Raw genomic sequence first — 13273 nt, 5'->3', positions numbered from 1 at the left:
TCCAACTCCTATATCTTTATGCACCTAAGTGCCTTTTACAGTCACACAAGTAATGTTTTTGGCAATTACGCAAGTTTTCAATTCCATTACCACTAGCATAGTTATGCTTGCCCTGTGCAACCCTTCAGAGAATATAGAGAATGATCCAGTGTGACTCCAAGTTGGAAGAGAAAAATTGTGATTAGAGACTGTTTGACATGGGGGGTGGAGGGAAGGAAGAGGAAGGATGTGGCCTTTCTGCCTTTTGCCCCAATAGCTTGATTATTAAGATACTTACCAAGGGAGCAGGAGACCCAGCTTCTAATTCCCTATCCATCCAAAAATCCAGTGGTGTTTTAAACTGCTGTATTAACTTTAAAATATTACTGCTTGATGTATAGGGAAGATATTTGAGGGCAGAGGGGAAGCATAGAAGTGGTTATTCTGTATATCAGTTTACTATTTCTTGGATAAAGTGAATAAACTGCAGTAGGTAACTTCTGCCTAATTGGAAGGAAGGATAAGGACCAAGACCTTTTCCATGGCAGTGCTACTTTATCTAAACAACACTCCCTTTCCCTTGCTCTCTTCCAGTCTGCACATACCTCCCTCTCGAGTGTACAGTGGATGGTTCATAAGCTGGATAAATGACCTAACTAGTGGTATTCAGGAGCCCCATCACTGCCCATTCCTCCTTCCTTGTTTAGTCAAATAGGGCATGTCCACACAAGCCTGTGCATGCCTCATGCAGAATCTCAAACTCCTTTGAGATGCTGCAAGAAGCACATGCAGAAACGAAACAAAAAAATGTTCCCCATGCTGCAAATTTGCAGTGCAGAGGCAAAATTAGACCCCTGGCTATCCAGGGGTCAAAAAATACCCCAGGGGGAAAAAGTGGGGCAGGGCATGATCCTGGACCATGCCCTGAGGCAACCGGAGGCTTGGTTATCCACAGACATGCTCTGGTAGCCAGCCAGAGCATCTCTATGGCTGGCCCTTGCCCTGATGCTGAAGCATGCTGCCTGCCTGTGTGGGGCAAGCAGCAATGCAGGCTGCAGGAACCTGGACCTGGCTTTGTGGCAGGTAAGTAGTGGGTTGGGAAGGCTGGAGAGGGGAGGGACCATGGGAGGGCCTCACCTGGCCCCAGTCCCCTGATCATTCCTCCCATCCCTGTTTGTTCCTCCAACTCATGAGGTCTACTGCCTGCCTGGAGCAAAGATTCACGACGTGAAAGGGATGCTCCAAACCGTGATCCAGCCCACTGATTACTACCGCATGGTCCTAGTCCATGTGGGTACTAATGATGTGGCCAGGAGAAGCCCTGTCGCCTGACGGAGGACTACCATGCTCTGGGGTGCGTGCTGAAGGAGATGGGCGCACAGCTGGTTTTCTCTTCTATCCTACCAGTGAGTGGACATGGAAGACGGCATGCAACATGCATTGCGGAGACCAACTGGAGGCTTCAGGAATGGTGTCTCGAGGCAGGCTTTGGCTTTCTCAACCGTGACCAGCACATCATGATGAAGAGACATGTGTGGATGGGATGGGCTCCACCTTTCCCCTAAAGGTAAGCGTGTGTTTTTCTTCTAGGTTAGCGGACCTCCTCCAGTGGGCTTTAAACTAGGCTTGTCAGGGGGGAAGGGGAAGATGAGGGTGGAGGAATCATCGGACTGCCAGACCAAGCAACGTCCACAAGTACAGCCCAGCCTAGATGAATGAGCAAAATGTATACACAGGTAAGCAACAGGGGCCAGGGCAATGCTGTGATTAGGGGGTTAGTACACACATCCACAGGAGGCCTCAAATGCCTCTACACAAATGCTCGTAGTATGGGAAACGAGCAGGAGGAACTCACCCTCCTGCTAGCTGACACCAACCCGGATATAGTGGGGGATCACTGAAACATGGTGGGACTCAACACGTGACTGGGTGGTGAATATCAAGGGCTATAGGCTGTACAGGAGGGACAGGATAGGAAGGAAAGGTGGGGGCATAGCACTCTACATTAAGGAGGAATACCCATCCTCATCAATTAATAAGGAATCAGAGGAAGGGCACTCTGAAGTGCTTTGGGTTGGATTATAAGGCAGTCAAGGGGAAAGAGACTTAACAGTGGGGGTCTACTACAGACCTCCCAACCAAGGGGAAGAGCTTGACCAGGAATTCTTAGGTCAGCTCACGGAGGTAGTGAAATCTAAGGATGCGGTAGTCATGGGGGACCTGAACTTCCTGGACATCTGCTGGGAAGAGCAGTCAGCAAGAACTGACCGCTCACGTAGGTTCTTAGTCAGAATGCAGGATCTCCATCTAACCCAGGAGGTGCACAGGCCCCACCAGGGGAGATGCCTTGTTGAACCTGGTGTTGGCCACAGGAGATGACCTGGTGAGGGGGCTATGGGTGCTCGACCACCTGGGTTACAGTGATCATCACCTGCTGGAATTCACCATCCAGGGCAAGGTGGCAAAGGCCTGCAGCAAGGCAGCAACCCTAGATTTCAGGAGTGCAAACTTCAATGAGCTAAGGAGAATAGTCAGGGAAGCACTGAGGTCCCAGAGGGGATGGGAGCCAGGGGTCCAAGAAGAGTGGTTGGTCCTCAAGGAGACGATCCTCCAAATCCAAAGGGAGGTAATCCCAACGAGGATCAAAGGGAGCAGGAGGGCATAAAAGCCCCCATAGCTCACCAAAAGCATCCGGGAATGTCTCCTAGCTAAAAGGCGTACACCCAGTGGAAAGGAGGGGACATCACCAGGGATGACTATACTGCAGTTGCTCAAGGATGTAGTGGGGCAGTCAGGAAGGCCAAGGCAGAGATGGAACTGGGACTAGCTTCCTGGATTAAGGACAATAAGAAGTCCTGCTTTAAATACATAGGGGGTAAAAAGAAGGTTCCAGGTAATGTGGGGCCCCTGCAGGACACATTAGGAAATTTGGTCGTCACACCAGATGACAAAGCCAACATATTTAACTATTTCTTTGCCTCCATCTTCTGAAGCAGGGACAGGAACAGCTGCCCCTCTCAGGCCCCAGGGGAGACGCACCTAGGCCAAGGGTTAGTGAGGAACTAGTTAGGGAGCTTCTGGAGGGACTGGACGTATTCAAGTCAGCTGGTCCAGACGATCTCCACCCTAGAGTACTAAAGGAATTGGCTGAGGTCATTGCAGGACCCCTGGCACAGCTTTATGAGCACTCGTGGTGCTCTGGTGAGGTGCCAGAGGACTGGAAGAGGGCCAACATGGTTCCCATCTTCAAAAAGGGTAAGAAGGAGGACCCGGGAAACTATAGGCCAGTTAGTCTTATGTCAATCCTAAGCAAGCTGTTCGAGAAAATTATGCTGGCACACATCCACGAGGGCGCAGCAGGGGATTTCATGCTTAGGGACAACAAACACGGGTTCATCAGTGGCAGGTCCTGTCAGACCAACCTGGTGGCCTTCTATGATCAGATCACCAAATCCATTAGATGCAGAGGTAGCAGTGGACATAGTTTTCCTGGACTTTTGGAAGGCCTTTGAATACTGTCTCTCACCCTGTTCTCATTAAGAAACTGGGGGACTGTGGTGTTGACACCTGCACAGTCAATTGGGTTGCCAACTGGTGGGAGGGCAGCACCCAGAGAGTGGTGATGGATGGGTCATTTTCAACCTGGAGGGATGTGGGCAGTGGGGTCCCCCAGGGTTTGGTCCTCGGGCCCGCACTGTTCAACATCTTCATCAGTGACTTGGACGAGGGGGGAAAAAAGCACCCTGTTCAAATTTGCTGATGACACTAAGATGTGGGGGGATGTGGGCATGCTAGAGTGGAGGAATAGACTACAATTGGACCTAGACAGGCTACAAGGGTGGGTGGATGACAGTGTTGAATCCTATCCTGTTCTCAAGTGCAAAGTGATGCACCTGGGGAGGAACAACTGGCACCATACCTACAGGTTGGGGAACTCCCTTCTTGTCAGTGCAGAGGCAGAAAAAGATCTTGGAGTCATCCTTGATGCCAAGATGAACATGGGTCGGCAGTGTAGGGATGCAGCCAGGAAGGCCAATGGTACCTTGTCATGCATCCACAGATGCATCTCAAGCAGGTCCAAGGAGGTGATCCTCCCCCTCTATGCGGCACTGGTCAGGCCGCAGTTGGAGTACTTCAAGAGGGATGTGGACAACATGGAGAGGGTTCAGAGGAGGGCCACACATATGATCAGGGAGCAGCAGGGCAGGCCTTATGAGGAGAGGCTACAGGACCTGAACCTGTTCAGTCCCCACAAGAGAAGGCTGAGGGGGGATCTAGTGGCCTGTTACAAACTAGTCAGGGGGGATCAGCAGGCACTGGGGAAGTCCCTGTTCCCCCAAGCACTGCCAGGAGTGACTAGGAATAACGGTCACAAGCTGGTAGAGGGAAGATTTAGGCTAGATATCAGGAGGCGCTACTTCATGGTCAGGGCGGCTAGTATCTGGAACCAACTTCCAAGAGAAGTGGTGCTGGCTCCTACCCTGGGGGTCTTTAAGAGGAGGCTAGATGTACACCTTGCTGGGGTCCATCCCACCATCGGGCCAAAGCTCTTGACCCAGTGAACCCAGGCAGAGGAGGCCACTGAGTAGAATGCCCAGCAAGTCTGTACCTGTGCCAGGTCACCTGAGTCCTGGACCATGAGGAGTACATCATCAGCATACGCTGACAGGACCAGCTGCACCATCAGCTCCTGGAACATCAACCCTGCCACTCGCTTCCACAGGAGAACGAGTAAAGGCTCTAGGGCCATGGCGTATAGGTAGCCCTACAGAGGGCAGCCTTGATGCACCCCTCTCCTGAATGGGATGTGCTCCATCAGGGTCCAGTTGAGCTTGACCAACTATTCTGCAGAAGTGTACAGCACCTGGAGAGCCCGTATGAAGTGAGGCCCAAAGCCAAAGGCCCAAAGCATGCCTGTGAGTTACCCATGATCCACTCTGTCACACGCTTTCTCTTGGTCCAAGGATAGGAAGGTGAAAGACAGGCCCTCCATGTGCACTAGCTCTAGAAGTTCCTGAACCAGATACAGGTTGTTGAAGATGGAACATCTGGGAACCAGGTATGTCTAATCGGGATAGATCACATCTGCGTGCATGGACCACAGGCACAGTGAGATGGCCCTTGCTACAACCTGGTAAAGGAGGGACACGGGACGCCAACTCCTTAGGTCATGGGGATCTCCTGTCTTTGGCAGGTGGGTCAGCATGGCACAACAGGGGAAGCTCCCCACTTCCCTTGGATTTGGCTCAGACCAAAGCAAGTTCTGGGCTGAGGATGTCCCAGAAAGTCCTGTAGAACTCCAAGGTCATCCCATCAATGCCTGGGAAGAAGGCACCAGGCATCAGGTGGAGGGTTGCCAAAAAATCAACCAGAGTGTGAGGAGCTTTCAGCTGGTCTTGGTCACCCATGCTGACCTGTGGGAGTCCCTCCTACAGGGTCTGACAGGCCTTGGCATCGGTGAGATCCAGGGAGAAGAGCTCTTCATAGAAGGCATGCTGGTGCATCTCACCTGGATCTGTGAGGGGGGTGTCGTCATCCACCAGAAGGCAGGTGATGCATTTCTTGGCCCTCCGCCTCTTCTCCAGGGCATAGAAGAAGCGGGCGTGGTGGTCATCTAGAACACAAAGCTGTTCCTGCCTCTCCCAACACTCTCTGCAGAGGGAGATGTTGGTTGGGTTGTCAGCCAGGTGCCTCTCCAGCTCTAGCACTTCATGCTTAAGCTGATCCCAGTCTGCCTCTCTCTGCTGGGTGTGCTCCCGAGTGTAGCTGTGGCAAAAAAGCTGGATGTGAACCATCCCCACATCCTACCATCTCCTGAGACACAGGGAAAAGTTGCCCGTTGCTTCTGCCAGGTCAGAACTCCCAGAAAGCCTCCCTGAAGCCTACATTCTTCAGCAGGCTGGCATTGAAATGCCAGTAGGTTGACCCCAGATGTCTGGGCCTAGGCCATGCTGGGGCCTGGGCAAGGTGGTGATTGCTGAAGGGGTCAGCTGGATGCCAGAGGAGTGGGCCTGGGCAAAGTACAGCAAAGAGATATAAATCTGGTCTAACCAGGAGTAGCATGCCTGTTCCTCTCCCACCCTCAGACAGGTGAAGGTACAGGGTTCAGTGGGGTGACAGGCATGCCAGACATCCACCAGGAAGTAGTCCATCAGGATCTCCCTGAGGACACCAACGGTTCTGGTTCCACTCATTGCCTGACTAGTCTCGCACCAAGGACCAGGCACTCATGAGGGTTGAGGGTCCTGATGTATGCAGCTGTCTGGCAGAAGAAATCTGCCCCGGCGAAGGACCTGGAGTAGGAATACACATTCAGAAGGTTCAGGACCAGCACCCACACCTGGACCCAAAGGTGCAGCAGGCGGCCTGGCACCACCTCAACAGCCTGGAGAACCTCTGGCTGAATGCCTGGGAAGAACAGGGTGGCCACCCCGCATGAGGTGGCTGAAAGGTGACTAAAAAAGACCCTGCCTTCCACCAATTTGGTTCATTGGCTGGAGGCATAGAGGCCTCCTGCAAGAATACCATGAGGTACCCTCCCTCCTAAAGAAAGGAGAGCACCTGGCACCTCTGGAGACCCTTCCTGCAGCCATGGACACTGAGGGTCGTGAGCTTAAATGACCACAGGATTTGGGGAGGGTGGAGTAAATGGTTCAGCAGGGGCCTCATGCATCACAACGCCTCATGTGGGGCCTGCCAGTTTATACGTATGGGAAGGTGCTATGCAGAGGGCATCTATGAAACTGCAAGCCCACCTATAGATCTGGGTGTTGCGGCTTTTGGGCCCCTTACCTTCTCCCGCCAGTGCCCTTGCAGTGGCGAGGACACTGTCATAATCTCCCCAGTGGTCCAAGGCTAGCTGTACCTTACTGGTAGAGTGGTGGGTATAGTCATGGTCAAGAAATGCAAGTAGCTCATCCCTGGGGACTGCTGGGACTGAGAGGTCTGCAGGCTCCATGGAGCCTGCTGGTTTTCAGGCATCCTCCTCATGGTCCTGGAGCTTAGAATGCTCCTTTGGAACCATCTGAACCCCCTGGTTTGCTAAGATCCTGGACTCTGGTTGGGATTGGGAGAGCTCTGCAGCCCTCTAGGAGAGGGGTGGGGGTAAGGGTTGGGTGGGGCTCCTTCACAAAATGGTGGGAAAGAGCTGGAGCCCTGGGGAGTCTGTGCAGGGTCCCCAGTGAAATTGGCCCATTGATTAGGGGACCCCACTGTGACCCCCTCTGGTGCAGGACTATGGGGCAGGCTGGAGGTGAGAGGTAAGAGACCCATCAGGCATCAGGTTGGCTCTGGTATCTGCCTCAGGGTCCTGGGATAGGGGACCTCCTCCCTCAGGACTCACTGGGGTGAGCCCCAGGGCCTGTGTATCCTCGAGATCAGAGGGAGGAGGCTCTGCCAGCAGGCCTTCCTTTGGGCAGGCCTCAGCCTAGGTGCCTGGTTTCGGGAGTAGGCCTTGGTCAGCAGAATGAAGGGTTCCACCCATTGGCTCCTGTCTGGGACTATCCAGCATCCCTGAAACCTCCTCCATGGAGGCCCATTTGATCTTTCCTAGGGGTGGGGTGCCAGGCACAGCTGGGGAGGCCCCTTCCCATGATACAGGTGTTCTGGAGCATGGCACTGGAAGCACTGCAGGTCCCCAGCATATATAAAATCCTCACCAGGGCTCCCTGATAAGGAATTACCAGGTACCCGTCGTCTCCAGCCATGCTTCGACCACCAGCTGAATCATGACCCTGTGACAGAAAGAGTGCATGTGGCAGAGGCTAGGGTCTCAGCACACCAGTAAGAGGGCCACCACTGGGGAGATAACACTTCTCAGTGTTTGGAGCTGGGGGAGCAAGGCCCAATGAGGGATATAGGGATAGATGGAGCTGAGGACCACCCTGGTCCCTAGCTCTTCTAGAGGCTCAAGGGGGACCTACTTGCCCCCTACCATGAGCCCCCTTTCCACTGCCTTTTGTGCAGTGGCCTCTGAGGCAAGGAAAAAGACCCCCTTGCCATGAAAGCAGGAGACCACCACAATCTTGGGGGCCCTCACTACCCAAGGCAGGGCCTGTACCCAGGTCTCAAAGTGCAGGTTCTCCCATTTGGGTAGACTGACAGCCAAGTTTGCTGATGACACCAAACTTCGGGGCAAAACATCCACACCAGAAGACAGGCAGGTGATTCAGGCTGACCTGGACAGGCTCAGCAAATGGGTGGATGAGAACATGACGGTGTTTAACACTGAAAAATGCAAGGTTTTCCACCTTGGGAGGAAAAACCTGCAGCATCCTTATAGACTTGGCAGTGGTACATTGGCTAGCACTACGGAAGAAAGAGACTTGGGGGTCATCATTGACCACAAGATGAACATGAGCCTGCAATGCAATGTTGCAGCTACTAAAGCAACCAAAATGCTGGCTTGCATCCAGAGATGCTTCTCAAGCACATCCTGGGATGTCATTCTCCCCTTGTACTCAGCCTTGGTGAGGCCGCAGCTGGAGAAGGCAGGGAAGACAATAAAGAAAAACAAAATATCCCATGGGGATGGTGAATCTAGTAGGGGCAGGCTGGGGTTGTGGGGAAGAAGGGGCATAGGGAGGAAGGGGGCTGAAGCTCACTGAGCCACAGCCCCACAGGAAAAGAAACAGAGGCCTATGCTTTGAGAATTTTTGGTGCAGAGGTAGAGCACACACACAAGGGCTGGGGACATCCCCAAGTCCAATAAGGCATTCCCCCTAGTGGGACCGTATACCTCCTGTGTTAGGTGAAGGTCCTGCATGCAGGTTATGAACCTATGTGAATGGTTGGATTTGGCTGACTGCTCCTCCCAGCAGATGCCAGGATAGTTTAGGTCCCCCATGATGGCCATGTCTCTAAACTGTACAGACTCTGAGAGCTGCCTCAAGAATTCCAGATTGTGGTGGCTGTGGGGCTTGGTGGCATTGGCCGTGGTGGAGGAGGAAGATGAGGAGGGCTTGGTCACTGCTGCTTTCCTTGTCACTGCACTCATGATGACACTTGCTGGGCTGCTTGTGGGAGCAATTGCTGCCACCACGGTGCTCCCACCACACTCAGCTGCTGTGCTCTGCCTCCCTGTGCAGCTGCCACTGCTAGCCCTTCACCCACGTCTGCAGTTGCTGCCACTGTTGCTGCAATTACTGTTGTTGTGGCCACCTTGGACTGCTGTGGAGATGGCACTGAGTGCAAGGGGTGCTCAGCCATGGAGTCAGGGGTGCAGCAGCAGTCCAGAATTGTTGCCCAGTAGCAGTTGCCTGCTCCGATAGCAGCAGCCACACAGAGGTCAGAGTGCAGCACCACAAGCACAGCAACAAGGAAAAGGCAGCAGTGGCCGATTCCACCTTGTCCTTCACCTCCACTGCAACTGCCACAACCACACTGGTGGCCCTGAGGGGTGCTAAAAGGGCCTTGATGCCTCTGGCATGCCCTTTCTGCCATGGCCCTGCTGTCTCAGCTGAGCACCACTTGCACTTGGTGCCATCCCTGCAGCAGACCAAGGTGTCTGTGGTAGTCAGAATAACATCAATTGTGGCTGTAGTGGCTGCAGAAGTGGGTGAGGGGCTGGCAGCGGCAGCTGCATGGGGAGATGGAACACAGCTGCTGGATGCAGTGGGAGCTCTGTGGTGGAAGTGGATGTTTCTGCGAGTGGCCCTGGGAGCAGTGCTGTGAGTGTGGCAACAAGGAGAAGGCCGCAGCAGCCAAGCCTGCCTCATCCTCCTCTTCCTCCACTTCTGCCGCCAAGTTCTGCAGCTGCTACAACCGCAGTGGCAGCCCTGAGGGGTGCCACAAGGGCTATTCCATCTTGCATGAGAGGCCAAGGCGTACCACAGCTGGCTCAAAGCCACTGACCAACTCCCCTCTCTCTCTGCTGGTAGCCCAGCCCAGTTCCATGGGCCTCTGCCAGCCCCCGCCTGGTTCTGGTCCCTGGCACACTGGCATTGGCCCTATACTCTCGCAAGCCACTTGCTTTCACTCCCCTTGCCTCCTGCCACCGCTTTCTCTACTTTGCTGCCCACTTTCTAGTTGCCCTGCACCATGTGGCTCCCAGCTGCATGGCTGAACCGTGGAACTCGGCAGGTCTGGGGTGATCATTGTGGTCCTCCCTCCCCCTCCTTCTTACCTGAATTTTCCACACCAGTGCAGGCATGAACAGCCCCATGGTCCCGTGCCAGAAGCCTCTGCTAGGCAGGGGCTTCTGGGTGGCAGGGGGAAGGGGTGGGTGGGCCCTGATGTTGCAGGAGCCTGCCGTGGCTTCCCTTGGGTCCTACTGCCCCTGACTCCTGTCATCTATGACAGGAGCCAGGGGAAGATAAATAATAATTTTATAAATTTTTTAGGGGCCACACAGGCCATATAGACTGTCCTGGTGGGCCAGATCTGGCCCATGGGACATATTTTGTCCATCCCTGCCTTAGGCTCTATGATTACCATTTTCTATGTTACTGGGCTTCATTGGATGCCACATGGGGACAGGAAAGAAGTTTCTTCCTTTCTGTTATTATACATGCCAGGGGAAGGAGATTGGGGACAGCGGGTCACCTTTCTCTGAAGCTTTGGGTTTTGGCTGCAGCCAAGGCTGGGGATATTGACTATGGTGTGCCAGTGTTTAAACCAAGAAGTTTCTGGCTAGAAGAACTTTCTGCTCCACTTAAGTCGGACTGATTGCAATAGTTAGGGTCAGGAAAGAATTTTATATCAAGTTTAGAATGCTATGGACTGTAGGGATTCTTCCCTTCTTCTGTAGGCAAGGGCATGGTTCTCTTCCTTGGATCTCTTTAGCATATTTTAACTACCTCACAGCAGCAGGACATTAGCCACCGTAGTCTCTGGGATTTAGCTGGGGCAGGTTAGGGTGTTATGCTTTGTGTTCTGTCAAGGTTGATTGTGTAGTTTTGTTAAGTGGTTAGACAGTGGTTTTGCATAGGAAGGCATGTACAATGATGATCCTGTGTCTGGAACTAGGTTGGACTAGATGACCTTTTGAAGGTCTCTTCCAGCCCTACTTTTCTATAATTTTCTGGATGGAATGTAGTTCTTACTTATCACTATGCAAGGAGTCATCATTTATGTTTCTCTCCCTCTCCCCTCCCTTCCCTTTCCCTCTCAGCTTCAATAAATAATCTTTTCCTCTTCCCACTCCCTGTCCATACCTGATGGATAGTACATCCTAATTTATCCCTTCCTTTGGCTCACTCAGAATACTTTTTTTTTTTTGCATCAGGCTGGTCCTAGCACCTCTCTGCCTTTTTCTATAGCTTCTCTGTCCCAAGTAACTGCCAGACTCATTCTTCATTCTTACTCACTAGGATCTGCCTGCTCCAAACCATGAAGCTGAAATAACTGGGGAGGGAAAAGTTTGGGATAATGACACCATTAGTTCTTCTTGTCTCCTCTCTTTTGACAGGTGTGAATGAGAAAGTGAAAGAAAGACATGGCATCGAGTCCCATTGAAGGATTCAGAATCACAGACATCAGCTCTGGATGTCTTACGGAGTCTCTTAATGAACTTGTGATTATCTGTATCACTCTCCTCATCTGCTTGTTTGGACATGTGGAGAATGGAATTGTCACATGGCTCCTTGGCTTTCATATCAAGAAGAGCACTTTCACCATCTATATCCTGAACCTGGCCATTGCTGACTGTGGGTTCCTTCTCGGCCTGATAATTTTGCTCATTCTATTAATTCTGGAAATGTACAACTGTTTTATTTCAGATTTTCCAATGCATCTGCATATATTTGAGGCACTTGTTATATTGACATACAGCACCAGCCTGTATCTTCTGACAGCTGTCAGTGCTGAAAGGTATTTATCTGTCCTCTGTCCCATCTGGTATCGACTTCACTGGCCAACATATTTGTCTGCCTTGATGTGTGCCCTGCTCTGGGCTGTCTCAGTCCTCCTGACAGGACTAACTTTTTCTTACTGCTTTCCTTCTACATATAGTTGTATGTGTTATTACATGATCATAAGTTTCTGCATTGTGAATTTTGGTATTTTCCCACTCATCATGATTATTTCCAGTCTGACCTTGCTCATCAAGGTCCATTACAGATCACAGAGACATCAGCCACAAAGGTTCTACATCGCTATCTTGCTTAGTATCCTTTTCTTCCTTGGCTTGGCTGGTCCTATAAGTGCCCAGTACATGTTCAGTTTTTTAAACTTTACTTCTTTTGCAGGATTTTTTGAATGGTGTGTATGTCTCATGCTGGCCTCTGTCAACAGCAGTATTAATCCCATGATTTACTTCCTAGTTGTGAACTACAGGAAGCAGTGGCTCAGGGGCTCTGTCAAGCTTGCACTCCAGAGGGTCTTTGAAGAGAAGACAGATCCCCTTGAGGGAAATGAGAGCCTCAGGTCTGAGGCAGTGGAGACAACTGCTTCAGTCTCAGCAGGACTCATTCTGGGAAAGGCTGCCCTGGAGACACAGGTTTCCCTTGATCACAGAGCCCCTTGATCCAAGTTATAGGATCATAGGAAAGTAGGGTTGGAAGGCAGAAAGGCCTGACTTTTTATTTTTTTATATATAAATCATTCAAAAGTAAGTTTAGTTTTGTTGACATGCTTCTCCCGTGGTTGAGCCAATTAGCATTCTTGCCTCATACATACCTTACTGCATTTAGCTCTGGACTCTCATTCATGCAAATTTGTGTTTGTAACCTTCCCCTGTGTTTCAGAGGAAACATAACAGAATTACTAACATAAATAAATCACATCTTCCCATGATACATCTAAGGCCTCTGTCTATTCATGGGTGCTAGGGTTGGAAGGGACCTCAACAGATCATCAAGTCTGACCCCCTGCCTAGGCAGGAAACAGTGCTGGGGACAGATGACCCCAGCCAGATGCCTGTCCAGCCTTCTCTTAAAGACCCCCAAGGTAGGGGAGAGCACCACCTCCCCTGGAAGCCTGTTCCAAATTTTGGCCACCTTTACCATGAAGAAGTTTTTCCTGATATCCAGCCTAAATCTGCTCTCTGTCAGTTTGTGAGCATTGTTACTTGTTACCCCAAGAGGCGCCCTGGTGAACAGAACATCTCCAGTTCCTTGCTGTACGCCCTCTAATGAATTTGTAGGCAGCCACAAGATCACCTCTCAGCCTTCTGTTGCGAAGCCTGAAGAGGTCCAGGTCCCCCAGTCTCTCCCCATAGGGCTTGTTCTGTAAGCCCCTAACCACATGAGTGGCCCCCCTTTGGACCCTCTTAAGTCTATTAACATCCTTCTTGAAGTACAGTGCCCAAAACTGGATGCAATCCTCCAACTGTGGTCTGCCCAATGGCACATAGAGA

At 51.7% G+C, this 13273-nt stretch overlaps 1 protein-coding gene across 1 annotated transcript; it reads left to right on the top strand.

The window, feature by feature from the left end:
- Positions 1-1422: 1422 nt before the first annotated feature.
- On the top strand, positions 1423-12442 carry LOC149871207 (mas-related G protein-coupled receptor member H-like). The gene is made up of 2 exons (XM_090034597.1): positions 1423-1546; positions 11387-12442. Exon 2 carries the CDS (start codon positions 11414-11416, stop codon positions 12440-12442), a length of 1029 nt encoding a protein of 342 aa, XP_089890723.1. The 5' UTR covers positions 1423-1546; positions 11387-11413.
- The last annotated feature ends 831 nt before the right edge of the window (positions 12443-13273 follow it).

Source organism: Crocodylus siamensis, chromosome 2 (assembly GCF_052110815.1).
Source record: "Crocodylus siamensis isolate JL-2025a chromosome 2, ASM5211081v1, whole genome shotgun sequence".
Lineage (NCBI taxonomy): Eukaryota > Metazoa > Chordata > Crocodylia > Crocodylidae > Crocodylus > Crocodylus siamensis.
This window is presented reverse-complemented; position numbering and strand designations above follow the sequence as displayed.